Genomic DNA, 27,132 nt, shown 5'->3' with positions numbered 1-27,132 from the left:
CACTGAAGCTGGAGACTCATTTCTCCCTCACGAACTTTAAGCATCAGCTATCAGAGCAGCTTACAGATCACTGCACCTGTACATAGCACATCTGTAAATAGCCCATCCAATCTACCTCATCCCCATACTGTATTTATTTATTTATCTTTGCACCCCAGTATCTCTACTTGCACATTCATCTTCTGCACATCTATCACTCCAGTGTTTATTTGCTAAATTGTAATTATTTTGCCACTAAGGCCTATTTATTGCCTTACCTCCCTAATCTTACTTCATTTGCACACACTGTATATAGACTTTATTCCATGTGTAACTCTGTGTTGTTGTTTGTGTCGAACTGCTTTGCTTTATTTTGGCCAGGTCGCAGTTGTAAATGAGAACTTGTTCTCAACTGTCTTACCTGGTTAAATAAAGGTGAAATAAAAATAATTTTAATAATAATAATATTTATAAAACAAATTTGGGAAAGGCACGCGCCTGTCTATATAAGGTCCCACAGTTGACAGTGCATGTCAGAGCAAAAACCAAGCCATGAGGTCGAAGGAATTGTCTGTAGTTTAGAACCACCAAGACCCTTCCTAAAGCTGGCCGCCCGGCCAAACTGAGCAATCGGGGGAGAAGGGCCTTGGTCAGGGAGATGACCAAGAACCCGATGGTCATTCCGACAGAGCTCCAGAGTTCCTCTGTGGAGATGGGAGAACCATCCCTACGGTGAAGCATGGTGGTGGCAGCATCATGCTGTGGGGATGTTTTTCAGTGGCAGGGACTGGGAGACTAGTCAGGATTGAGGGAAAGATGAATGGAGCAAAGTACAGAGATATCTTTGATGAAAACCTGCTCCAGAGTGCTCAGGACCTTGGACTGGGGCGAAGGTTCACCTTCCAACAGGACAACGACCCTAAGCACACAACCAAGACAATGCAGGAGTGGCTTCGGGATAAGTCTCTGAATGTCGTTGAGTGGCGCAGGCAGAGCCTGGACTTGAACCCGATCGAACATCTCTAGAGAGACCTGAAAATAGCTGTGCAGCAATGCTCCCCATCCAACCTGACAGAGTTTGAGAGGATCGGCAGAGAAGAATGGGAGAAACTCCCCAAATACAGGTGTACCAAGCTTGTAGCGTCATACCCAAGAAGAGTCGAGGCTGTAATCACTGCCAAAGGTGCTTCAACAAAGTACTGAGTAAAGGGTCTGAATACTTATGTAAATGTGATATTTCAGTTGAATTTTATTTAATCAATTTGCACCAAGAAAATACACCTGTTTTTGCTTCGTCATTATGGGGTATTGAGGAAAAACAACAATTTAATCCATTTTAGAATATGGCTGTAACGTAACAAAATGGAAAAAGTCAAGGGGTGAGAATACTTTCCGAATGCACTGTATGTGTCCCTGCCTGGGCTGAAAATACCCATTCTCTATTTCTCCATAACAACTGAGTGGAAAAACAACTGATGTTGACTGCTCCCTCCACCGATATGACCTCATGGTTACCGGGGTGATGGGCATTCCTGGCGCAGGGAGGGCTGTGATTGGCTGAGCCTGGCAAAGAGCTCTTAAATGGGTCAATGCAGTCAAGTGTCTCTATGGAGAAGATGTGTGTGTGTGTGTGTGTGTGTGCGTGTGCGTGTGTGTGTGTGTGTGTGTGTGCGCGCGCATATTTATATGAGGTAGAGAGATCGCTACAATATACGCTTTAGATGATACAGTATACAAGCCACAAATACAACATCAATGCATGTTTGATTTTCTCTGTCCTTCTTTGACTCCACTTCTCCCTTTAGTTCCCTTTCTCTATATCCCACTCATGCATCTCTTGTCTATTTCCGCTGTATCCCTCTCTGCCTCTTCTTGAGATCACAGAGACCAACACTGACCCCAAATGGTTGTTCTGTGAAGAACACGTGTATTGGATGGTTATTGCAGACGCTCAGGTGAGGAGGTACTGCAACATACTATAAATGGCACGTGGCTATCAAATATCCATATTCTTCTAATAGAAAGAGGCAACACTGAGGCACGGGTCAATTGCATGGTGACATATGGGTATAATGCAGTGCGTCAGTGTATGTTTACTACTGCATAATACTTTCTGCTTCTCAAACTGAGAGGGAGTACTGCAACACCAACCTACATGGTAAAGTCAGTGCGGCAGTGTGAAAAGGGTAAAGGTGTGTGAGGGTAGTCTCCACAGCGCAGTGCAGATGCCCGGTCTGGCACGTCTAAATAAAGCCTTCAGTGTGTGTGTGTGTGTGTCCGTCCGTGGTGAGACACCCTATCCCCACAGAAAGGTCCAGAGCACCCGTATGGGTGACACACACGGGATCTAGTCTCACACACACACAGACAGACGGACGGACAGACGGACGGACAGACGGACACACACATATAATACAGGAGAGAGTGGGGTCCTACTTGAAGTTCTCGGGGTGTTGACTGAGGGCTAGTGTGAGGGTTTCCAGGGCGTGTTGGTGGTGTTTCTGGGCACTGAGCAGCAGGGTCAGCAGGTGGAGGGAGTGCAGGTCGTCCCGATGCAGAGACAGAGCCACCTGCAGGGGATCCATGGCAGCTGCCACCTGCACACACACACCCACAGTGAATAACAGAAACCCAAGGACTAGAGAGGCATAAGATCCAAGGTGGAGAAGCACTAAGACGAGCCCTAATGGTGAGTGCGTGTGTGGCCGTGCTGACCGACCTGCCGTACAAGAGCCAGCTGGAGCGACAGGTAGAGGGCGATCTTAGCATCATTGGGGTCCAGTGCATAGGCTCTGCAGAAGAGAGGTCACACTCACTGACAAAGCAGAATAAACACACAAACTGTAGCGCACGCTAACTACAGAAACAAACACACAGGTTAAGACCAACCTAGACCGGCAGAGAGAGGTTGGCAGTTGGTACATACTTTTGCAGATTTTGCAGCGCTCGTCTGTTGAACCCATCCCGCTGAGCTTTCAGAGTGGCTGGAGAGAGATTAGGTACAGAGGGACAAATCCATTAGTGGAAAACAAGACATTTTAGTGGACATTTTCTAATAGTAGATTATAATGAGGTTCATGGTATTTCTTCGCACAGTTCTACTGTCTTTTGCACCATTGACTGTTCGTGAGTAACATCTCAGATTCATCTATACACAGTTTACCTCTGAATTAGATACGGCAAAGAGTGATGGGGATGGGGAATTAGGAAGGAAAACTATGGATCGTCAGGACAAGTGAGTTCAGTGGGTTCTGTAAGTGGCGGTTTCTCACTGTATCTGGACAAGGGACTCCGTTTGTTACAGGAAACCTATCCTGCCTCTACAGCAGCTCGCAGTGATGTCTCTTACCGTCAGAGGCTTGCAGACTGCAGCACAGCCCCACAGTCAGGTACGCACGGGGCAGAAACTCTGCAGCCTCCTCTCCCATGGACACAACACTCTGAGACAGGGCCTCTGCCTCCTCCAGCTATCACACACACACAGAGATAACAGTCAGATGCAGTATGGGTGTCTAGAAGCACAGTATCTCGTCTGCTGAAGTACTTACTATGGAACCAACTGTGAGCTCAAGGGTTTAAAGGCGTGTTCAGTTTGTCTCGTTTAGTGAGCTTTTCTCACTAGCAATTAATGCTTAACAAATGAGTCCCCCCTCAAACAGCGCCAGGCTGCAGTCAGAGTGTGGCTGAGCAGGGCTGAGCTAAAAGTGTGTCACTCAGTGTAAGGTATGGGGGGGGGGGGGGGTTGGTGACATGCCTTTGAAACGGTGCCATCAGAACAACAGGAAGCTGCTTAGACTATCCCCCATCTCCTCTCTTACTCCTGTACCATAAGCCCTTCCCTCTCTCTTTCTAGCTCTCCTCTCCCTCCTCTTCATCCTCCTCCTCTCTCTCGATCCCTCTCTTTCTCAGAATACGGATGCTATCAACAAAGTTCCATGAAACATTTTAGAAAAAGGTTCAGTGCCATTATCCTTGCAGGCTGAGCTTCGGAAAGGTATCGAAAACAGGGGTGTAAAACAATTTTGAACCCTGTCTCTTTCTGGAAAAATTATAATAATACTTGTTAAACAAAATCTCTTTCTCTGAGCAATAATTATATGAGTATAAAAGGTATAACATTTCCCAATATTATTTATTTTATACAGTCCTTCTTGTTAGTCTTTATCGAGGGTGCCAATAATTTTGGACCCCACTGTATGTATGTATATATTGGTCACTCCCCTCCAAACAACTAGGAGTCAAAGGTCCTCAAATCACTACCAAAAGTCCCAGACTCCCAGACTTTCCAGTGCAAGTGTGTGGCTCCATGGTCGGTTATTGGGTCCAGATGTATTGTCATTCGTTGCTCTTTGGTCCCATAGTGTCCTATTGTGATTAAGGCTGTAAGCGCCTTAGTCTCTCTAGACACCCCTGATCTCTAGCTCCTCTGTTGTACTGACAGATGTGACATGCCATCACGCGTCTCCTAATCCTACACTACCCCCCCCCCCCCCCCCTCCTGGATCAACGGGACAGCCAGTACTGGGCTGGCTACCACAGTGGAGGGAAGGGAGGGCGTTGTTAGTGTGGAGTGTCGCTGTGTAATAATGGGTCCAGCTATTCTGGATGGTGACAGACTTCCTGTATGGATGGTATGCATGGTATGTAGTGTAAATGTATCGTGAAATAGAAAGTGTGTGTGTGTGTGTGTGTGTGTGTGTCATTCACCCAGTGCAGCTGGCCGATGCAGACTTTGGCAGCCAACATGGGCAATGAGGGGTCCTCGGGTCTCATCCTGGCACACTCCTTGAGCACAGACACGGCGCCCACACCCTGTATAACACAGACACACACACTCACACTCACATATTCAAGCTTAAACACACACACTCTCATACTGTAGTCTAGTGATATAACAGGAGTATAGATCACACACACATTTACTATCCATATAGAGTAACACGGATACGGACTCATATAGGCCATTCATCAATGCACTACAAACACTATCACACACACGGCTGGCCCTAAATAGAAGCGGATCTGACGACACTGAGCCCCCCCCCCCCCCCCCATCCTTATAGGGAGCAGCCTATTTCCAGAGTTCTCCATTGATCTCCAGAGTCACCTCGTCCTGCAGGCTGCCAGGCAAAGGAGAAGATCAATTCTCCTGTTTCACTCAGAGGATTCCAGAACTTTCTATCTGTGTCACACTACTCATTATCGCCCAACGAGCGCTCGCTCAGTCACGCTATCGCACACGCAACATCACAGCAACATTTAGAGGATGAGTGATCCTATATGATTGCGAGCACGTAGTGGTGCCAGATTACAGTAGGATAGAAAGTGTGTGTGTGTGTGTGTGGGGGGGGGGGGTGTGTGTGTGTCTGTGCGTGTGCATGGTGGGGAATGTGTGAAAAGATACGAAGATGAGCTCACCTTCCCACACGCCATGAGTGACAAGCCCAACTGGTGCCAGAGGTGGAACTCATTAAACGAGAACTTCATGGCCCGCTCCAGGCACTGGAGAACACATACATACGTGCATGCACACAAGACACGCACGCACACATGCATTTCAGCTCGCAGGGCAGACGTATCAACACACGTTGTTGAAGGAGAGTGAGGTTGAAGGTTGAGGGTTTGGGGTTAATTTAAAGAGCTCTAACTAGCGGCCCACACTGCGACACCTATGAGAGGGAGGACGTTAGCCAGGCAGACAGACATAACCGGCGTCTATTGTTAGCTAGCCTAGTGGCGCCCTGCATGGCCCCACACGTGAGAGGGTTCACCTGTTTGCCAGTGCTCACTCTCATTCACCTGGAGAAAAATGGCTGCCAACCTGAATGCAAATAGAGAGAAGACTGGGTAAGCCAGAGAGACAGAGAGAATGAGAGAGAGAGAGAGAGAGAGAGAGAGACAGAAAAGGATACAGAGAAAGACACAGAGAAAGAGAGAGCACAAAACCCTGCTTGAAAGTATATGACACAACAGGGGGCATTACACAGTTGTCAGGCAAGGGCTTTCCCTTCACAGTGTAGAGCTAGTTCTGTTGAAGTATCTCCTATCCTCCCATTAGCCTCCAGTGTTTTTCGAGGCAGGCTCACCTCAGACAGCATGGCATACTGCCCCCTCCTGGCCATGCCGATGCTCAGCAGGTCGTAGACAGAGGTGGCGTCCTGCAGACTGGTCTCCTGCGCCTCCTTATGGTCGGGCGCTCGGCTGATGACTGCGTCTCCGCTGGCCTATAGGGGGAAGAGTACAGATTCAGGATCAGATTCAACACAAGGCTGTTGCAATAGTAGGCCTATGAAGTGCCTTTAATCTGCTAGTGTCCATTCCTTTACCTGTATTGACGGGACAAGTGAAAGCTAGCCTTACACCTGTCAAGCCTTTTTAAAATCAATGTCTCACCATGGATTCTGTGATGAGCAGCAGGAGGACTGCTTCCTCGACCACGTCCTGGGGACAGAAGACACTGCGAGGAGACACAGGAAATAGGAGCAGGAAGTGACGAGTAACGCAACAGCCCCATTCTGTTGGCTAGACCACGGGGAGTGTCCCGTTTCCACTTCACCTGCTGGTGGTGTAACACAACCCTCTGACCACCCCTACAGTATCACAGCACGCCGCTCTCTCGGGTGTCTCTCACACACACGTGCACAAAATGTGTAAGCACCCGTGTACATGTTTGCCCCCTTTCCTTGGTCCCTCTCTTTTCTCTCTGGCACCTTCCCCAGTCCTCCCACCCATCAGTTTCACCATCTCACTCTCTCTCCTTCGATCTTGACTGCTGATCCTCTGATGTACCGACTAAAGATACAATTACAAGACACTATCAGGGCACTTCTAAAGAAGGAACCCGTGACAACGAATCGGGCATACAACAACACTTTATTTGTTGTACAGCACTTTATTTCCCGGAGTGCATTCTTCATTCCTGCTCTTGTGTTCTCACTCACACATGTCGTTTGGGGCGCAGCATTTGATACCCTCTGAGGATGGCGCACACCAATAAGATCTTACTATATGCGATACGCTGGAACAGCCAAAGGTAAGTCCCTGACAAAGCCTCTAAAACTCCACACAGGAAACATGAGTCCACAGAGTTCCTAGCCAATAGGAGTGAGACTGGTGAGATCAAGTCATGTTCCACGTGTGGGTTTTGTATGACCGGAATAGTGGACGTCTGGGCCTCTAGGAAGGTCTGTCTTGTCGAAGCTCTGGGACTATTTAAGGTTCAACGGTTCAGCAGGGTCACACACAAACTCCCTCCCTGTATGGGAATGTGAGCTGATCTCTCAAGCCAGTGGTGAAGCTAAATGATCAAGGGGATTGGGCAATATCAGCGGAATAACGCAATTACACATGAACAGAAAAGAAAGAGGGGCGAGAGACGGAGGGAAAGAAAGAGAGGAAGGAAAAGAAGAAGAGAGGAGAGCTACAGACCTGTCAGTACTGTAGCGCTGAGGTGGTTTGGAGGAGGGGTAGATGGCATCCTTCGTGCCGGCGTTCCCTTCTCTCTGCAGCCAGGCGGAGGGTGGGAGGGACATGGGGGCCCAGTAGCTGTCCTCACTCACCGAGCTCAGCAGCACCTCAGCCAGCTTCCACGCTGCAGCCTATGAGACACATTAATTAAACATGCCATATAACGCCGTAAAATATAACTAGGGCACAACTAGGGCTAGGACTGTTTCCTGACTTAGTCAAGTCGCGTTGTCAGGGAAACCTCCAGGCCGTAAAGATAAAATACATATAGACAGTCAGTGATTCATCCTGCTAACTAGGTGACAATGTGAGCCCTCCTCACCTTCCTGAAGCTCTGGGAGCCTCGAGACTCCACCACCCCGAGGACCCTGCGCAACTGGTGGGCTCCCTGGGCCAGGTGACTGACAGACAAAACAGACAGAGACATGCAGACAGACAAAACAGATGGACAGACAGACAGGGTGTTCAGTGCCTAGGGCCTTGTTAGTCAGTCTATGTATAAATGAGTGGCGCACCGGAGCTCAATCGCACCACTACAAACAATGACTCTGTCCTATCTGAGGTGCAATACTGAAACCTACTGGTCAAAAACAAAAGTGCCACTTGCTGTTGCTGAAATCACAACGCACTGCGCCAGACAGGAAGAGGCGAAGCTTCCACCATCTTTGACTGCTCAACCAGACCATTTACTCACCCCCTATGTAGCAGACACAGGTACGCACTCTGTAGCGCCGCCTGCTGGAAGAAGCCCAGGTCAATGTCCAGTGGTGGAGTGGCCAAACTGGTCTTTCCTACTTTAGAACTAGGGGTGACCACCATCTGCCAACACAGTAACAACTTCAGTTGGTAAACACGTACACCAAGTAGTTTTGTGCTGCTTTGTATCATGAAATAACATGTATTATCTGCATTGGGGGTAAAAAAAAAAGAACAAGCAAAAAACACACGGACACACGCACCTTATCGAGCTCTTGCAGGTAAACGAGAGAGGTGTCACAGGCCCTCAGGTAACAGGACAGACATTCCTCCTCCCGCTCAGACAGACGGACACGGGAGGCAGCTGACACTGCCTGGTGGTCCAGGGACAGCCCTGAGACAGGGGAGAGAGAAATACAGAGAGATACAGAGGGATAAAGAAAGAAAGAAAGAAAGAAAGAAAGAAAGAAAGAAAGAAAGAAAGAAAGAAAGAAATTTGACACAGAAAACAAATAGCACTGTTGCTTGTAGGAAGACGCCGGCTTGTTTTGTATGGATAATTTGTCAGTTCGAGACAATGAGTGTATGGGAGGATGAGTATGGTTATTAGTATAAATAAATAGAGTGAGACGAGACCTCCAGGATTGCAGGGAGGCAGGGAGGACACGGCCAGACAACAGCCTTAATCAAATAAGGAGCAGCTGCCAATAGACAAGACCTCATCTAACAAATATTCCTATCTCATAACATTCCCAAAACAATATAATGGAAACCTTGGAAGGATGTTGAGAAACTATGCAATGTCAAGCCCTGTACATAGCTGAGTGATTCCCATCAGATCTTCTCTTTAAGCATATTGGCTTGACTCTAGTATTATTCTACTAACATTACTTATAGTCCATTATGGTTTATTATCAACAAGGCTGCTTCATGAATTCTTCCCTTCAATCGAAGCAGCAGACACTGTGATGACGTTAACGTGTCATCGGCCAGGAAGCTATGACTGTTTGAATGTAATGCATCTCATGATGATGATGAGTGACGCTTCTCAAACACAATTATCCAGACATGGACCAGCAGTGTGTTGTGTGTGACAATGGACAACGCCCTCTGTTTCACTGTGTGTGTGTGTGTGTGTGTGTGTGCGCGTGTTCATGTGGAAACTCTGCCTAACAGAACTCATAGTTCCAGTCCAACTATATATAGATGGTTCCCTAGAGACAACTTTACTGCATTACTTGGACTCAATTCTGAGTAAGTTCCCATTTGATTTGTAATCACTTCCAAGAGAAGTCTAAAACCAGGAAGTGATTTGGGTTGAAGAACGAACAGACACAAAGACACACACACATAACAATACCTTTGGCAAGTGAATCAATGCATAGCAATGTGTCAAGTCACATTTCCTCCCTCATGTAAATGAACACATGGCCAATGCTTCCTTTCTTTCACAGCCTAAAGGAGAAAACTCACCAGACCGATTGTCGGCCTGTACAGTAGGGGGCCGTTCATTTGCCATTTGTTCGCTTGCTGACGGATCGGTCTGTTATAGGGTCCTCCTGCCGGCACTCTGTTCAGAGGTGCTAAGTACTCTCGGCCGGTAGACACTCGACAATCTTACTGGTCTGTTCGTGCCTTTGGAGTAAAGATTTCACTACATTCATATCAACATACCTGAGATACTGATCTCTCTAATCAAGCAAAGGCTCTAATCAAGCAAAGGTTTTCCAGGCATATTTCATTCTAATGATTGTATTCAGACATCCTAGAAAGGGCGACTTCTAAACCCATACACGGTTATAGTCATCACAGGCCTATAATAACTCCTACCATGGGGATTAGGAAATAGATCATTAAATACATTTATGCACAGTGCTGTTCAACTTGAGTGTTTTTCAGGGAAACGTGCTAGTCTGCAGGCTTTGGCTGTCTCTTTGTCTAAATCGTCGGAGAGAGAGTAATGCCAGTATGCAAATCATATTTGAGATCCATGTAATCATTACACTGTACAGACGGAGACTAAAACCAGAGGATACCTGATTGAAATCATCATCATTTGTAGCTCTGGGGTTGTAACTTTAAAGCGCCTCATAGTAGGTGTGTTGATCTAGGATCAGTTTTGCTATTTAGATTATAATGAATGGACAGAGGGGGGACCTGATCCTAGATCAGCACTCCTACTCAGATGCTTTATGAAAATGGGCCCTGGTCCTTCCTTTAGTTTGTGCATTGAGTGTTCATCTTAGTATAGGTCATGGATGGGCAACTGGCAGCCTGCAGGCCGCACAATTTTGAAGGCCCTCTGATCAATTGGCTGACAGCCGTGGTATATCATACCGTATACCACGGGTATGACAAAACATTTACTCTTACTGATCTAATTTAAGTTGGTAACCAGCTTATAATAGCAATAAGGCACCTCAGGGTTTGGTATATGGCCAATATACCATGGGTAAGGGCTGTATCCAGGCACTCCTTAAGAACAGCCCTTACCTGTGGTATATTGGCCATATACCACACCCCCTTGGGCATTACTGCTTAAGTAATAATGATGAGTTCAGCTTTTTGTGGCCCCCACCCTCATCAAAGTTGCCCATCCCTGATATAGGTCATATTCAGGTCATCATTTCAGGTAACACAGAATGTTTAGTCTGTCTTCTAAAAAATTTCCATAACTAAATACCACACAGGTTAAACATTATGTGTTTTCCATATATAATACCACCCAGTATTTGCTTATGAAAGGATTGGTACCTTTGATGACAAAGGCCTCTGCGAGCAGACGCAGGTGGTAGACAGGCTGCTCGTCCCCAGTCAGCTCGTCTATGCCCACCCTTGCACACATGCCCTGGGCGTCACGGTAATCGCCCTGGACATAGTGTATTTTGGCCATCAGGAGAAGAGCCTCGTTCAGGTGCCTGGGCTGTGTGGGGACATACAGAGAGAGAGACACACTGTTACGAGAGGCTAAGTGAAGGGAGACAGAGAAAACAGGTACATACTGTATACAATGCATTCGGAAAGTATTCAGAACCCTTCCCTTTTCCCACATTTTGTTACATTACAGCCTTATACTAAAACTGATAAAAAAAGAAAAAATAATCCTTGTCAATCCTTGTCAATCAATACCCTATAATGACAGAGCAAAAACAGTTTTTTTGTGTTTTTTTGTCATTTATAAAAGATACAAATTAGAAATAACTTATTTACATAAGTATTCAGACCTTTTGCTATGAGACTTGAAATTGAGCTCAAGTGCATCCTGTTTCCATTGATCATCTTTACCTGTGGTAAGTTCAATTGATTGGACATGATTTGGAAAGGCACACACCTGTCTATATAAGGTCCCACAGTTGACGGAGCATGTCAGAGCAAAAATCAAGCCATGAGGTCGAAGGAATTGTCCCTAGTGCTCCGAGACAGAATTGTGTCGAGACGCAGATCTGGGGAAGGGTACCAAAACATTTCTGTAGCATTGAAGGTCCCCAAGGACACAGTGGCCTCCATCTTTCTTAAATGGAAGAAGTTTGGAACCACCAAGACTCTTCCTAGAGCTGGCTGCCCGGCCAAACTGAGCAATCAGGGGAGAAGGGCCTTGGTCAGGGAGGTGACCAAGAACCCGATGGTCACTCTGAGGGCGCTCCAGAGTTCCTCTGTGGAGATGGGAGAACCTTCCAGAAGGACAACCATCTCTGCAGCACTCCACCAACCAGGCCTTTATGGTTCAGTGGCCAGACGGAAGCCACTCCTCAGTAAAAGGCACATGACAGCCCGCTTGGAGTTTGTCAAAAGGCACCTAAAGGACTGTCAGACCATGAGAAACAAGATTCTCTGGTCTGATGAAACCAACATTGATCTCTTTGGCCTGAATGCCAAGCGTCACGTATGGAGGAAACCTGGCACCATCCCTACGGTGAAGCATGGTGGTGGCAGCATCATGTTGTGGGGATGTTTTTCAGTGACAGGGACTGGGAGACTAGTCAGGATCAGGGGAAAGATGAACGAAGCAAAGTATAGAGAGATCCTTGATGAAAACCTGCTCCAGAGCGCAAAGGACCTCAGACTGGGGCCAAGGTTCACCTTCCAACAGGATAACGACACTAAGCACACAGCCAAGACAAAGAAAGGAGTGGCCTTGGAACAAGTCTCTGAATGTCCTTGGTTGGCCCAGCGAGAGCCCGATCGAACATCTCTGGAGAAACCTGAAAATAGCTGTGCAGCATCGCTCCCCATCCAACCTGACAGAGGTTGAGAGGATCTGCAGAGTCCCGAAATACAGGTGTGCCAAGCTTGTAGTGTCATACCCAAGAAGACACAAGGCTGTAAACGCTGTCAAAGGTGCTTCAATAAAGTACTGAGTAAAGGGTCTGAATACTTATGTAAATGTAATATTTCAGTATTTCTAAACAACCTGTTTATGCTTTGTCATTATCGGCTATTGTGTGTAAATTGATGAGGAAACAAACAATATGATCCATTTCAGAATAAGATTGTAACGTAACAAAATGTGGAAAAAGTCAAGGAGTCTGAATACTTTCCGAATGCGCTGTATAAAGAATAGACTGATTGGAAACTTGGTGGAACAAGTTAACGAGATAGAAAGCTAAGTAGAATAGGAGGAAGTAAGATGTAGAGGGAGGTGACACAGAGGGGAGATGCTCAGACTGACCCCCAGGAGCCCCCTGCTCAGGATGGAGTTGAGGTAGCCCTTTGACCGGGACAGTTTGGGCTGGTTGATGTCCGTCAAAGGCGTAGCATTGCGTAACAGACTCAGGTTGTCCTGTAGACACTCCTCCAGCAGGGCCTCTGCCAATAACAGCGTCCCGTAGTCATCTGGAGGAGGGCACAGGGAAATAGGACAGAATTCAGAGTAGTGAAGGGGTTGGTGGGCTGAGTGCAGAGTGGGAGTCCAGGGTCAGGGGTCAGCTGCTTTGGGACACAAAATAAACCCAGCCCAATCCATCATAGCATAATTTCCCACAAGCCCCTGAGAGAAGGGAGAAAAAAACACCAGGGGAGCCTAAAACTGAAGTCACTGGATGGCAATAAAAGTCGCTTGCAAACTCTGGATTAGAGCCTTCCTGTTTGGTCCAGCTCTCACTCCTCTCCTGTCTCTGGTGGTGTGTTCTGACGCCAAGTCTGTGACTGGAGTTTATTTCCTGGCATCTCTGTAGCACCTCATGCTTATGAGACTGGCCCAGTCAAGGTTTGTCACTGAAAGGGAGGATAGGGGCTGGATAATGTTTAATGTGATGTACAGGGTTCGGGATTAACTGATTACATGTAAAACAGTAACATATAATCTGATTACAAAAAACGGTAACTGTAATCAGTTACATTACCAGCAAACATATTGTAATCAGATGACAGATACTTTTGAAAAAATTCATGATTACTTCTTGGATTACTTTTAAATACACAAATTATGTTTGTGAAAAAATACATTGACACCTTTCTGTTTTCTCAATGACATTCAATTCAGCATTGAAAAAAGGCCCAATTTTAAGTTTGTTCCACCTGTGCGAATCTGACCACAAGTCAGAGACCACTATGATGACACACCAAATGTGTTTGATGGATAATTTTTGTCTTCTAATGCCTCTTAAGGGGAAAGTAATCCAAAAGTAATGGAAAGTTATCAGATTACTTTACTGTGAAAAGTTATATTACTGATTACAATTTTGGACAGGTAACTAGTAACAGATTACATTTAGAAAGTAACCTACCCAACTCTTATGATGTACAGTATTTATTTTGTATTTGTATTTAAACTTTATTTAACTAGGCAAGTCAGTTAAGAACAAATTCTTATTTTCAATGACGGCCTACTAAATTAAGAATATGCTGTCATAATTCATAAAACAAATAATTCTGCTCTATAAAACATTAACTACAATATAGCAGCAACGTGGAATGTTCATGTGGTGAATAAATTCTTCAGGAGAATAACAAATCCTCTACAGGGCATCTGAATAAAGCTACATTATCTTCAACACACTGTTCTGATCTCAAAACGTCCTGGTCAGAGACTGATCGTGATTTCCCCCTTGTCTTGAATTGCAACTTGTAGTCGGCGCCGACAGATATGGCAGCTCTGCTTCTAGCTTCTAAGCAACTTTGCAGTATTTTGTTTTTTTTGTGTGTTATTTCTTACATTATTAGACCAGATTTCTGGTGGGGCCATCACTAGCCGCCTTCCACCCGGTTACGCAACCCTGCACCTTAGAGGCTGCTGCCCAATATACATAGACTTAGAATCACTGGCCACTTTAATAATGGAACACTAGTCACTTTAATAATATTTAAATAATATTTACATACTGCTTTACTCATCTCAGATGTATATACTGTATTCTATTCTACTGTATTTTAGTCAATGCCACTCCGACATTGCTCGATCAAATATTTATATATTTCCTAATTCCATTCTTTTACTTTTAGATTTGTGTGTATTGTTGTGAACTGTTAGATATTGCTGCACTGTTGGAGCTAGGAACACAAGCATTTCGCTACACCCGCAATAACATCTGCTAAGGACGTGAACACATTTATTTTATTTTATTTGAACAACTAGGGACAGTGTTGTTACGAAATCAAGAATGGCAAAACTACGGGCAAACTGTCAAAATCAAGACAGACTTTAACAGCAGACCAGCTAGGGATGACTTGAATTCTACACACTCTAGCATAACACATTTAGCAGTTCTGTACACCTGCGGACATGGTGAAAACAGTCTCTGGTGGGCAGTGGGAATTCCATCCGGCTGATCAAATGACATATACGATTTGGTTATTAACACAATAACAGTGACACGCAAGCAAGGTCGTGAGCCATGTCACCTTACCCCATGTTTACTTTAACTACATGAGGTGAGGGGAGTAGCTACATTTGGCGACCCACTTCAGACTGAGTACACAGTAGATTTGAGTATATAGACTGCACTCCTGGTGAATGTGCTTGAGTGGTGTGTTATAATACATGGAAAATAATAGAACAAATGACAGTGATAGTGACAATCAGTTAATACATGTTCACTACAATATGTTCTATGTTTTAAACATTGTCCATTAGGAGGTGTAAGGTGATTATGTAGTTGTTCGAATTGTAAGCTACTGCAGTTTGGGCATACCTAAAGCTGTTCGTTTTCATTGTTTGCAGAGTAGGCGCATGACATTGCGCTTACTTGCAGAGTACAAAGTCCAACTCATGCGGAACTATTGCCATCCCTGTCTGGACATGTGACAAAAACTTACTAAGAAAAAAGAAACCTATTCCAGAATCCAACAGGTAGTTATCACTCACCGTCTTCGTGAAATCGGACGGCCACGAGTTGCTCTACGATAGTGGGTATCTTGTCCCACTGGCACTCTGCTCTGTAGCGGTCGATCTCCGCTTCCAGACGGTATTGCGAGAAAGATACCCTGTTGGATGCCATGCCCGCTCTAGATCCCGATCTGTCTCGGTGACCGTACTCCCCTGATACCCGGGGAGTAACTGCGGACTGACAAAACAAATCATGAATAAAGTGTAATGCCATCTATGAGCATGTGCGGCTGCCCGAACGTCCCTCCTCATTAACATTTTGGGTGGACATATCAAAATATGATGTAATCACCATTTATTCTTAAATACCAATCAGTCAATGCACACACAATGAAAAAAGCAATGCTGTTAAAGAGTTGTATACACACTTAGAGGCTACTGTAGGACAGGTGCTTCAGTTTGAGGATGAGATTGGGAGATGTGTGTGTACCCGTTGTGTGTACCTTTGTAGATTCAGATTTGTTTATTTTTCATAATAACTATTTAATGAAGTAGCTTATGATTGCTTTATAGGCAGTCAATTTATAATAACTCCTTGTAGTCGACTCTACCCTATTACGCTTGTATTTAGTTTGCATACAATAGGTCTACACACATCAAATATTTTAGGAAAAAATCTATGCTTGTAGAAGTATTATTTTCTTTACGCTACATTGTAATACGGTAGAGGCAACACATTAGCTAGCCTATAGGCTGCTGAAAACGGTTTGCTTTGAAGTGCCTTTTGTCCTAGATTTCCCTTCAAAAGCTTTCCCTAACTAGATCAATTCCTAGGATCAGCGCAGAGGGTATAGATAAAACAGTAAAGTTCAAACTGTGGATCTAAGATACACACAGGTGACAAGTTATTATTCAGGATTTTACCGCAGTGTATGTCCAATCCCTCAATAAATCCTAAATAGGCTACTGTATTTAAAAGGTCAATTGTCAACTATTTTCATTGCCCAACTTTCAGGTTTTGTGGCTAAAGGTAGCTAGGCCTACACCTGCCATATGGTCTGCTCAGACATTTCAGCATTGTATGGTAACGCGTGACTATGAGGGTCTCAGTTGTTGAAAAACTATTGGTAAAGAACGTAACACTTTACATGTTACAAACTGAATACAAAAATGTATACATTTAATTGGCGAGTGCCTTATTTGGGATAAAGGGGCGGGGCAAACAATTATCTTAACGACCATTTGTCAATAATACAATACACTATTTAATATACCTTGACATGATGGTAGAACACATTTTTGCTGACATAGCTGCTAAATCGATCTTTCACAAAAACATTGGAAAACGACAGCTCGAAAACTTGACTAGCTACACAGCAAACTAATGTTTAGGTCAAGTGACCTACGACTACAAGCGATTACAGTTTTCTATAGCTAATCCAACCTCAAATCTTCGGAAAATAGATTTGGTGGCTTCATTTTCCCTATGACAGGTTGACATTTGCTTGTCAGATGTGTTTACTTATCAAATTCAACCAAATACCCAGTTAACAACTGCATTCACATTCCTGTTTTGCACAGGTGTCTGGGTTTTGCAACTGCACGCCTTCAAATCTCTGACGCAAAATGCCGATATCCAATCAGAATTTAGCTGTCGTGTCCGTGAGTTGAAAGGTGACTACGGCTCACAGCAGTGCCCAAAAAGGTTGAAGAAAATACAAATAGTTAATCTACAAACGAACTATTCCAAGTCTGTTTGTCAACTGGTGAGTATGCACTTTAATCATTCATATCGCTGCAGACCCATTACGGTGTGCTTGTTATCACCATATTAATGATCTTGCTAAACTAACTGCTGTCCTTAAACCAACTAGGTGCAAGTATAATTAACTTTAGCCAGCTATGTGTCTATCAACAACATCACTAGCTAGATTGTATTCTGAACTGTACATATAATAACATATCATTGAAAACAATGAAGCTATGATTGCCTGAAAATAATTCAATTCCATTTGATCAATTTTCTGATTCTTCTGTCATGTATGTGTTTCCAAAAGTTAACATATGGGTTCATTGATGGATCACCTATTTCTAGTGAAAGCTCTTGCCATTCAGTGACGAGTGACACTGGCTGTTCTGTGCCTTCACCTTGCTTGCAACCATTGTTCATATTATTCAGCTTTGATTAACTTTGTTGTTAAAATTATGTCCCTTGCTCACGCTCTCTGTCTGTGTCTGTATCTGTGTAGTTACTGTACAGCCCAGAATGGTGTTAAGAGTGAGTAGCAGGAGGAGCGTGGTGTCGGGCTGGCTACTCCTGGTCTCCTGCTTTCTGCTGTCTGTTCGTTCACATGAGCAGGCAGCCCACGAACACCCACCGGAGAGTCACCGTCCTAACATGCACCTGGACAAGAACATGGTCCATGACAGAGAGTGAGTAAAGGGTTGTGTTCATTAGGATACTCCGCTCTTAAATGCTTTGCAACAGAAGAAGAAGCAAACGTTTCTTATTGGACAAGTATAGATAGATAGATAGATAGATAGATAGATAGATCTATCTATCTATCTATCTATCTATCTATCTATCTATCTATCTATCTATCTATCTATCTATCTATCTATCTATCTAAATAGTTTGCTCTATTCCAAGCTTTACCTATCATTTGGCTGACAGTGTGTGCATGGTTAATGCACTGAGCAGTGTCTCTCCTATGTCCTCTAAGACACATCATGGAGCATCTGGAGGGTGTGATTGACAAGCCGGAGGCGGATATGTCGCCGCAGGAGCTGCAGTTGCACTACTTTAAGATGCACGACTATGATGGCAACAACTTACTGGATGGGCTGGAGTTGGCCACAGCCATCACTCATGTACACAAAGAGGTATGTGTGAAAGGAAAAACATAATATATAAAAAATGATATTATCAGCCAATGATGCCACATACTGTATGTACTTTATTCACCTATTCACACGTGCACTTCCATGTTTCCACATTTTCTGCAGGAAAAAGGAGAGGATAGCCAGCCTATGAAAGAGGAGGACCTCACAAGCCTTATAGATGATGTTCTGAGGGACAATGACAAAAATAACGACGGATACATAGACTACGCTGAGTTTGCCAGGTCCCTGGAGTAGAGGAGAGACGGTGCCTAACTACTGGGGTCTGGCTCCGTGCACTGCACACAACCACACCACTTTCTCCACCACACCACTTTAATTTACCTGAGCCAGTGTGCATGTCTCACGCTCTCTGTGGGGCTATCACTATCCTTCATCCGTCCAGACAGCATGTATACCAGAGGTGGGCAAACTTCTTGGCTTGAGGGCCACATTGGGATTTTCGAAATTCAACGGTGGGTCGCACAGATTTGTTTTGACCGATTTTTTTTGTTTGTCAAAACCTATTTGCGGGTCAGAAAAAGGGCAGTAATTTGACACTATTTAGGTCCGTTATCATTTCTACATACTTTCTATCTAGTTTTAGACGTTCAAGTGTGACCTGGAGTTTTTAACCCCCGTTCCCCAAAACAAAATAAAAGGGTTTTACTCAAAACTCCTGTGGGCCGGATTGAAAGGTTTGCCCAGCCCTGATATATACAGTAGATTATTCAATTATTACTGTAATTATTAAACTGCAAAATTTGTCTACTGTATGCTAGCAACTAAACTAGTTCAGTCATGTTAGAATGAAATTCTTGAGCAGGTATTTACCTAAGCGCTGCTTTGCTGTATAAAATCCAGGATTATGGACCAAAGGTTTTGATATTTATGCATCCAATCAAGTTAGGCCATTAATGACAACTGCCTGTGGTCCTTAACCTTAAGAGTGGCCTTTACTATTACTGCACCATTCTTGTACTATTACTCATAGTGGGAATGTTACAGCCCGGATGCAGTATACTGTACCACAGAGTATGTGGGAGTGTGGGAATGTTACATCCCGGATGCAGTATACTGTACCACAGAGTATGTGGGAGTGTGGGAATGTTACAGCCCGGATGCAGTATACTGTACCACAGAGTATGTGGGAATGGCAAAGCAGGTTTGGAGGATTTGTCTGATGCTCAGAAACAAGCCATGAACAGGGCTGCTTTCAGTTGGAACAAAATAGAAGACAGTGTTTAGAAACGGAGGCGGTAATACCTGGGCTAGTCCTACAAGTATGCTCATTCTTGTTTTCAAAAACGCTTTCTCTCATTTGTTCGTACTGAATGTGACTCGGGTAACATAAAAGCCACACTTGGTACGGGTTTGGTTCTGGTCAAACACAGTCAATCACAAATAATTGTTCTGCTGATCCACACATACTTTACATCCCTTACATAGTCTGTTACCCACCTATCTGAACGCACAATTCTGCTTACAGCAGGGTTGATACTTGAGATGAACAGAATTTGAATGTAATACAGAAGATGTGTTGTGCTGTGCATTGTGATTTCTTCATTACTGGATTCACTTTGACTTCTAGCACAGTGAGACCTCTGGGTGACAGCAATACTGAAGGGTTAACTTCATTTTACAGATGTGCTATAAGTAGAATGCAGGGTTATGTTGCTATAAATGTTAGTGGCCTATTGAAGTAATGATGTTACATTATGTGTAGTTACACCACACTTGATTCTTTCCAAATGAGCTCCATCGCTGTCAAACAGTGACAGATCATTAGGTTACCAGGTCTTTATGCTATAAGGCCCAGGTCTATATTCAACCCATTTATAATACTTCTAAATGAATACTGAAACTTTATTTGTTACAAAAGAGTTCTAATTTCGTCATTCAGTGACGGTTGTTCGGTGAATACAGGTTATTAGAATAGAAATGTGTTAATAAAATCTATAAAATGACAAGATTAGTAGACACATGCAACTGTGTTGTCTTTGTAATATGCTGCAATAAACAAATATATGAATGGCTTCTCTGATGTCGTTTTATGTTGAATAGGTCTCAAAGTGGCATTCACATACTGTTGCCTTTTTGAGTGCATGTTAGTGCAGATCTGTCTGAGGTGTAGGTTATGATAATTAGCAGATACCCATAGACTTCCAGTCATTGCGCTAGTTAGCAATTCCGCTAGCACTAGTTAGCACCTTCCTTCAAACCTCGCGCAGAGATAAAAATGGTTAATTTGACTCTGGGGAAGTAGGTAAAGGGCATCATTGCCAAAATCCTGAAGTATCCCTTTAAGTCAAAACTAACTCGGCCACTCAAGAACATACTCTGTCTCCTTGGTAAGCAACTCAGGTGTAGATTTGGCCTTGTGTATTAGGTTATTGTCTTGCTGAAAGGGGAATGCATCTCTCATTGTCTGGAAACCAGATTTCCCTCTAGGATTTGGCCTGTGCTTAGCTCCATTCCATTTATTTTTTATCCTGAAAAACTCCCCAGTCCTTAACGATTACAAGCATACCCATAATATGATGCAGCCACCACTATGCTTGAAAATATGGAGAGTGGTACTCAGTAATGTGTTATATATGCCCCAAGCATAACACTTAGTATTCCGGACAAAGAGTCCATGCAACTCATTATGTGACTTGTTAAGCACATTCTTACTCCTGAACTTATTTAGGCTTGCCATAACAGAGGTTGAATGCTTATTGACTCAAAACTTTTCAGCTTTTCACTTTGAACAAATTTGTCAGAATATCTTAAAACATAATTCCACTATGACATTATGGGGTATTGCGTGTAGGCCAGTAACAAAAACAAATCTACATTTAATCCATTTTAAATTCAGGCTGTAACACAGCAAAATTTGAAAAAGTCAAGGGGTGTGAATACTTTCTGAAGGCACTGTATGAAATGGATGACGTTGTACACAATTGTGGGGACCCGTTCTGACTTGTGAACGCTACTTTCAAATCTACTGGCTGAAATTACACAAAACCTTTCCAGCATCACTTTAACATTTAAACAAACAAATCACTCCCAATACACACTACTTTATTTACTGTGAAAATACAAAAGGCATTGTTAGGAGAAAGATGTATAGTATATATTTCAGACAATCCATATGGATAATTCAAGATTACCCACAAATGTCTTTCTCTCAGTTAGTCTACCCTGAACTTTAATCTGCTAGTCACAAAAAACATGCAATGTCAGGTATTCAATGGGAGAAGGAGTTAAGTCATTCTCACTATTCTCTAAATTCTTTCTGTTCTTTAGTTACTAGCTATCACTGCATAGATACAAACAACTGTATTTTGTCATCTAATCTAAGGTGCAATGAATAACTGTTAGTTCTTCGAGAAACAGCCTATAAGAGCTTGTCTACTTCCCGACGTAGAAGTTACTCTTTCTTTAGTTCCAGTGAGAGCCAGGGTCTAGAGCAGGCATGGAGGTCAGGGAGAACACAGGCGTGGCCAGGTTGCTGGGTGGGGCTCCAATGTTCCGTAGCGGGCTGTACCACTCCTCGTGCTGGCGGGGGAGTTGTGGCTCTGGTGGCACTGTGGGGCAGGAACACTGGCTGGCTGAGCCTGGGTGGTGGGAGTAACCACCTGAGGGCAGCATAGAGGGGAACCGGGGGATATGGTGAGCCAGGGAGTGAGGGTAGTACTGACGGGTCAACCCTGTGGACTGAACACACATGCTGCCCAACAGTGCCCCGTGCCCTGGCATCATGGCCATTGGCAAGAGCTTCTGAGACGCACGCTCCTGCCTGCGGTATTTGGCACGGCGATTTTGGAACCATACCTGTGAAATACAATAAGAAATCAGTCTTAACTGGGTTGAATTTGAGATTTAACCATTTTATAGGACAATGGATAATAAGTATGTCACGGCCTTTCCTTTGTAAATGAAAACTGTTTGAGTTAGACATCGCAAGTATTATCAACTTTCCCAACCAGGATTTAAAAGAAATGAAATCCCTGTGGACTGATAAATAGGCCCGAGCCCACTGACCTGTATGCGTGCCTCATTGAGTTTAGTGAGCCGCGCTAGTTCCTCACGGCAGTAGATGTCGGGGTAGTGGTTCTGTCCAAACGCCATCTCCAGCTGGTCCAGCTGCTTGCGACTGAAGGTGGTGCGATGGCGCCTGCGCGCTGGGGATGGGTAGGCTCTCCCACGTCTGCTGAGCCCTAGGGCCATACTGTCAAATGGGCCTTTTCTGGCTGGGCTGCCCACATCTGTAGCCCGGGATAAGAATAGGTTGAGTGGGTGAGGACTTTGAATTGAACAGTAAATTGTGGCTGAGTTTCTTGATTATACTCTCTAGTTCACGTTTCATGAGGTAGGCTGGCCAGGCCTATAGACCTACTTGTGTTTCACTTTCAACACATAGGAAGTCGCCCACATTTGTAAGGACACATTTCACTGATGAATGTCCTTTAAAAAAATAGGGATTACATGACTTTATCTTTCCCATCAACCTCGAGCAACCTAATAGCCACGAGGCTTTGCTGACCAAATTCAATCTCGTGAGAAAGAGATACCAGAGACATGGGGATTTGACCAAGATTAAGTTAACAATAGCTAACAGTGACTAATTTGTAAAATTGGTTGACATAGTTGACTGGCTGTTCACATTATGCTGGATGGCGAACAGACATAAGGAACAGGGAACTGGCCAAAATAGTATTTTATATTTTACATTTTTGTTTGTTTGTTATTCTTTCAATAATTTTCCTCAAAGTCTAGAAATATAAAGGACTTACATTTTTCAGTCCATTTTCATATAAATATTTGAATGAAAACAATTAACTAATAATACAGCATTGACGCATGATATTTACACTTATATCATGCAGATATAAATGAAAGGCCTACAACCGTGAATAATTTGTTATGAATAACGTAACTTCAGCATACAATTTTGACTGATACAATAGAATTTTGACAGAAAATACAATTTTGACTAACCTGCGCTGGAGCTGACGATGGTAATATCAGAGTACATCTCTGCACGCTGCTGCTGACTCTTGACACCATCCACTGGTGACTTAACCTGGGCCATCTTCACAGGTGTGGTCTGTGATGCTACAGTCAGGAACGCTAGCATACATTGAGCTACCTGTTGCTTTTCCCACCGTGTCTAGCCGTGACATCACATGCCATTCCCACCCACCTCTACATTTACCTGGCTATGGCTTTCCTCAAGTATCTTCTCAGGTCACGTAAGGTCACAAAAGGTCACGGGCTACAAGATTTACTCAAGGCAGACGAAAAGTGACAAAGTGCTCACTGAGTCACAAGAATTCAAGCATTATGCGTGTCTATTGGATTGATTCCATTGAAAATGATGTTCATTGAAAATGTCTATCCTGTATTCTAATTGATCATGTTTATTCTTGATATGAAATCAAGCATAATACCATAATCTAACTTGGATTTAAAAAAAGATGTGTGCATTCATTCACTTCTTTACAATATTACTGAAGTGCAAGTAGGACATATAAAACAGACTGAGTGACATTTGCTGAGTGAAATTGCAATTGTCCACTAGGTGGCAACACAACCTTTACCGGTCTTTACCGTCTGTCCATGAGAGTGTGCTCAGAGACTGCTCTTTGGTACAGATTAGTCTCCCTCCCCAGCACACTCTCCTGTCCTCTCTCATCCTGACTTATTAGGCTGTAGGTAAAAAAATGACAGTTTCATAGCTACGTCTCTGTCTTTCTTTCAACATGTTATCTCAAATTTTCTACTCCCTTCCGTTTGTTTTATTTGGTTCAACTCAAATGTTTTCTCATGGGAATTGAGCTGGTATGACAGTGTTGGCAGTCATTCCCATGATGCTAAACTCAGCGCAGGCCAGTGCAGAAGAATGGCCTTTTCACATGAGTGGACACTGGGCAGAGTACCAAATATACCCAAGTCATGACAGGAGAGCATGTAGGCCGATTCAGCAACTTTTAGTGGGCAAGCAATGTCAATTTATACTCAGTGAAAAAATATATACTTTACTACTATATGGTATGGGCCATCAGAAGAGCTGTACAGGTGTGTGTGTGTGTGTGTCTGTGTGTACACGTACAAGGGAGTCTTCAAGTAGCACATCCCCATTTAACCTGCTTGTGTAATGGTGCCATCATTGGACATTTGATCTCACCTCCATGTGATGTAGTCATCCTCGTCAAAGCACTTATTAATACGTGTCAGGAACATTACATCTGAGTAGGCAACATGTAAGAGTGTAGTAGGGACTAGGGATTGTTTGTATTCCCAGAAAAAAGGGTAACACTTCATAGCCTGCAGGAATAATGCATTATGCTGCAGTTATAATGCATTGTACAACTTGCAATAAGCGTACATGACCACCTGTGAGGTTTTATATACTGCTCATGATACCTGGATTATGAAACCCACTGCATACCTGATCAGCTTTCGCATGGAAAAGCTCTTGTTGAATTGCCCATAAAATACATGTTAGAATGAATACACTTCAAGATCTTGTCTTGACAAAGTCCCTTTCATTGTTCAAATGTCTCTTTATGTAAAAAGGCCTAATTTGATTCCTTGTGATATATTGTCTCTGAGGGCATAGTGATGCCTGAGCCTCCTCTCACCATCATGTCTGTCGATGCCAACTTCTCTACAGATCCCACATTGATCTTTCCTGTTCCCAACTACTGGCCTAAACAACTGACTCAATTTGTCTATGTATCCGCCCGCCCACCTACCCGTCAATCCGTCTGTCTCTCTCTCTCTCTCTCGCAGTGCATGCTGGGAGTTTTTGGAGTTTGAGTGTTTGGTGTGGAGGGTTCTGTCCTAACTAACTTTCTTGATTCTGTCCTTGGTCTTTTCTTTCAATTTTATTTTCTATGGTGGAGGGTTAATGCATTATTAGTTTTAGTAGTAAAGTATAATTTTTTTCACTGAGTATAAATTGACATTGCTTGCCCACTAAAAGTTGCTGAATCGGCCTACATGCTCTCCTGTCATGACTTGGGTATATTTGGTACTCTGCCCAGTGTCCACTCATGTGAAAAGGCCACTCTTCTGCACTGGCCTGCGCTGAGTTTAGCATCATGGGAATGACTGCCAACACTGTCATACCAGCTCAATTCCCATGAGAAAACATTTGAGTTGAACCACAGGTGTTTTCAAAGTTAGGGTGGAAGAGGACAGAGTTTTAGTTTCCTGGGGTTTGGAAGGTGTGGTGTGCGCGATGGCTTCTCAGCCTAGCGCGGAGGAGACGCTGTCGATACGGCATGGATTCAGGTGTGTTCCTGAGAATGGAGTTAAAGTGGAGGAGGTTCTGCTTGCAGTCGGTGAACAAGTAGGAGCTGAATTTATACATTCCGCTTCTAGAATGAACAATGCTGTGGTTGTGTTCATGAAAAGAGCAAATTTGGTTGGTAGGCTAATTGCTAGTGGAATATTTGTAAGGGGTGTGTTGGTGCCAATTTCACCTCTTTCTACCCCTTCGACAAGGGTGGTAGTTGCAAATTTGCCTCCGTTTATTAGGGATGATCAAATCAGGAAAGAGCTGAGTGGTTTTGGTAAGTGTGCTAGCGGTTTTCGTGTACTGTCGGCAGGTTTTCAGGCAGATGCCGTTAAGCACGTTGTTTCATTCCGGAGGCAAGTGTTTATGTTTCTGAATAACAATGAGCAACAGCTAAATGTGCATTTTAAAGTGAGGCATGGGAGGGGCTCTATGCAGGGGTTGCTAGCACAGATAGTCTACAGTGTTTTGAGTGTGGGGATTTGGGGCATAAGAGCTTTGCGTGCCCACATAAAGGCCGTAGACAAGGTGAGGGCACAAGCGCCAGTGGGGGAAATCGAGGTCAACGTGCAGGGGGCAATGAGATGCAGACAGCAGAGGCTGGGCCTAGTCATGCCAGGGATGGTGGTGTAGATGAGGCTGGGACTAGTCATGCAAGAGATGGTGGTGTAGATGAAGCTGGGCCTAGTCATTCTATGGATGGTGGTGTAGCTGATGCTGGGTCTAGTCAGGCTAGAGATGGTGGGGTAGCTGAGGCTGGGTCTAGTCATGCTATGGATGGTGGTGTAGCTGAGGCTGGGTCTAGTCAGGCTAGAGATGGTGGTGTAGCTGAGGCTGGGTCTAGTCAGGCTATGGATGGTGGTGTAGCTGATGCTGGGTCTAGTCATGCTATGGATGGTGGTGTAGCTGATGCTGGGTCTAGTCAGGCTAGAGATGGTGGTGTAGCTGAGGCTGGGCCTAGTCATGCTATGGATGGTGGTGTAGCTGAGGCTGGGTCTAGTCAGGCTATGGATGGTGGTGTAGCTGATGCTGGGTCTAGTCAGGCTAGAGATGGTGGGGTAGCTGAGGCTGGGTCTAGTCATGCTATGGATGGTGGTGTAGCTGAGGCTGGGTCTAGTCAGGCTATGGATGGTGGTGTAGATGAGGCTGGGCCTAGTCATGCTATGGATGGTGGTGTAGATGAGGCTGGGCCTAGTCATGCTATGGATGGTGGTGTAGATGAGGCTGGGTCTAGTCAGGCTAGAGATGGTGGGGTAGCTGAGGCTGGGCCTAGTCATGCTATGGATGGTGGTGTAGATGAGGCTGGGCCTAGTCATGCTATGGATGGTGGTGTAGATGAGGCTGGGCCTAGTCACGCTATGGAGGGTGGTGTAGATGAAGGCTGGGTCTAGTCAGGTTATGTTAGTGGATGAGGAGAGTATAGTGGGGAAGTGTAAGAGACTAGGGGGGAGGAGGAGGGTGTCAAGCGGAAAAGGAAAAAGGGTGTGGTCAAAGGCACCATGGAACCTTTGCCTGGTGCTGGGGAGAGGCCCTGACCAGAGAGGAAGGGCAGGTG

At 44.4% G+C, this 27,132-nt stretch overlaps 3 protein-coding genes across 5 annotated transcripts in view; 1 reads left to right on the top strand and 2 right to left on the bottom strand.

The window, feature by feature from the left end:
• LOC139562638 (tetratricopeptide repeat protein 7A-like) overlaps positions 1-16,922 on the bottom strand; it is a 48,713-nt gene extending 31,791 nt beyond the window's left edge. The window contains exons 1-16 of one of the 3 annotated variants that reach the window (XM_071380503.1): positions 16,851-16,922; positions 15,446-15,644; positions 12,812-12,975; positions 10,897-11,065; positions 8,406-8,536; positions 8,141-8,265; positions 7,769-7,847; positions 7,408-7,577; positions 6,373-6,436; positions 6,066-6,203; positions 5,398-5,481; positions 4,687-4,791; positions 3,329-3,446; positions 2,906-2,963; positions 2,699-2,771; positions 2,416-2,576 (exon numbers count right to left, since the gene is read on the bottom strand). In XM_071380503.1, the coding sequence (XP_071236604.1) occupies positions 2,416-2,576; positions 2,699-2,771; positions 2,906-2,963; positions 3,329-3,446; positions 4,687-4,791; positions 5,398-5,481; positions 6,066-6,203; positions 6,373-6,436; positions 7,408-7,577; positions 7,769-7,847; positions 8,141-8,265; positions 8,406-8,536; positions 10,897-11,065; positions 12,812-12,975; positions 15,446-15,644; positions 16,851-16,907 (1,895 nt within the window). In that variant the 5' untranslated portion in view covers positions 16,908-16,922. Of the gene's footprint in view, positions 1-2,415; positions 2,577-2,698; positions 2,772-2,905; positions 2,964-3,328; positions 3,447-4,686; positions 4,792-5,397; positions 5,482-6,065; positions 6,204-6,372; positions 6,437-7,407; positions 7,578-7,768; positions 7,848-8,140; positions 8,266-8,405; positions 8,537-9,615; positions 9,778-10,896; positions 11,066-12,811; positions 12,976-15,445; positions 15,645-16,680; positions 16,780-16,850 lie in introns of those variants that run through there. The other 2 variants (XM_071380502.1, XM_071380501.1) reach the window with 2 other exon arrangements.
• Positions 16,923-17,018: 96 nt separating this feature from the next.
• On the top strand, positions 17,019-20,318 carry LOC139562640 (multiple coagulation factor deficiency protein 2 homolog). The gene is made up of 4 exons (XM_071380504.1): positions 17,019-17,172; positions 17,656-17,839; positions 18,130-18,289; positions 18,413-20,318. The coding sequence occupies exons 2-4, from the start codon at positions 17,673-17,675 to the stop codon at positions 18,542-18,544; spliced, it is 459 nt and encodes a 152-aa protein (XP_071236605.1). The 5' UTR covers positions 17,019-17,172; positions 17,656-17,672; the 3' UTR covers positions 18,545-20,318.
• A 1,009-nt stretch (positions 20,319-21,327) lies between these two features.
• prop1 (PROP paired-like homeobox 1) lies at positions 21,328-24,234 on the bottom strand. Its single transcript, XM_071380413.1, has 3 exons — positions 23,273-24,234; positions 22,316-22,539; positions 21,328-22,105 (listed from the first exon to the last, which is right to left on the bottom strand). Exons 1-3 carry the CDS (start codon positions 23,409-23,411, stop codon positions 21,713-21,715), a joined length of 756 nt encoding a protein of 251 aa, XP_071236514.1. The 5' UTR covers positions 23,412-24,234; the 3' UTR covers positions 21,328-21,712.
• Between the last annotated feature and the right edge of the window lie 2,898 nt (positions 24,235-27,132).

This window comes from Salvelinus alpinus, chromosome 32 (assembly GCF_045679555.1).
Source record: "Salvelinus alpinus chromosome 32, SLU_Salpinus.1, whole genome shotgun sequence".
NCBI lineage: Eukaryota > Metazoa > Chordata > Actinopteri > Salmoniformes > Salmonidae > Salvelinus > Salvelinus alpinus.
The sequence above is the reverse complement of the archived record's forward strand: the minus strand, read 5'-3'. Positions and strand labels throughout refer to the sequence as shown.

Coding starts and splice junctions, on each gene's coding strand:
- LOC139562640 (XM_071380504.1), top strand. CDS start 17,673: ATGGTGTTAAGAGTGAGTAGCAGGAGGAGCGTGGTGTCGGGCTGGCTA. Junction 17,840..18,129: donor AACATGGTCCATGACAGAGA/GTGAGTAAAGGG, acceptor ATGTCCTCTAAG/ACACATCATGGAGCATCTGG. Junction 18,290..18,412: donor TCACTCATGTACACAAAGAG/GTATGTGTGAAA, acceptor CATTTTCTGCAG/GAAAAAGGAGAGGATAGCCA.
- prop1 (XM_071380413.1), bottom strand. CDS start 23,411: ATGCTAGCGTTCCTGACTGTAGCATCACAGACCACACCTGTGAAGATG. Junction 22,540..23,272: donor CATCGTCAGCTCCAGCGCAG/GTTAGTCAAAAT, acceptor CCCGGGCTACAG/ATGTGGGCAGCCCAGCCAGA. Junction 22,106..22,315: donor TCAATGAGGCACGCATACAG/GTCAGTGGGCTC, acceptor TGTATTTCACAG/GTATGGTTCCAAAATCGCCG.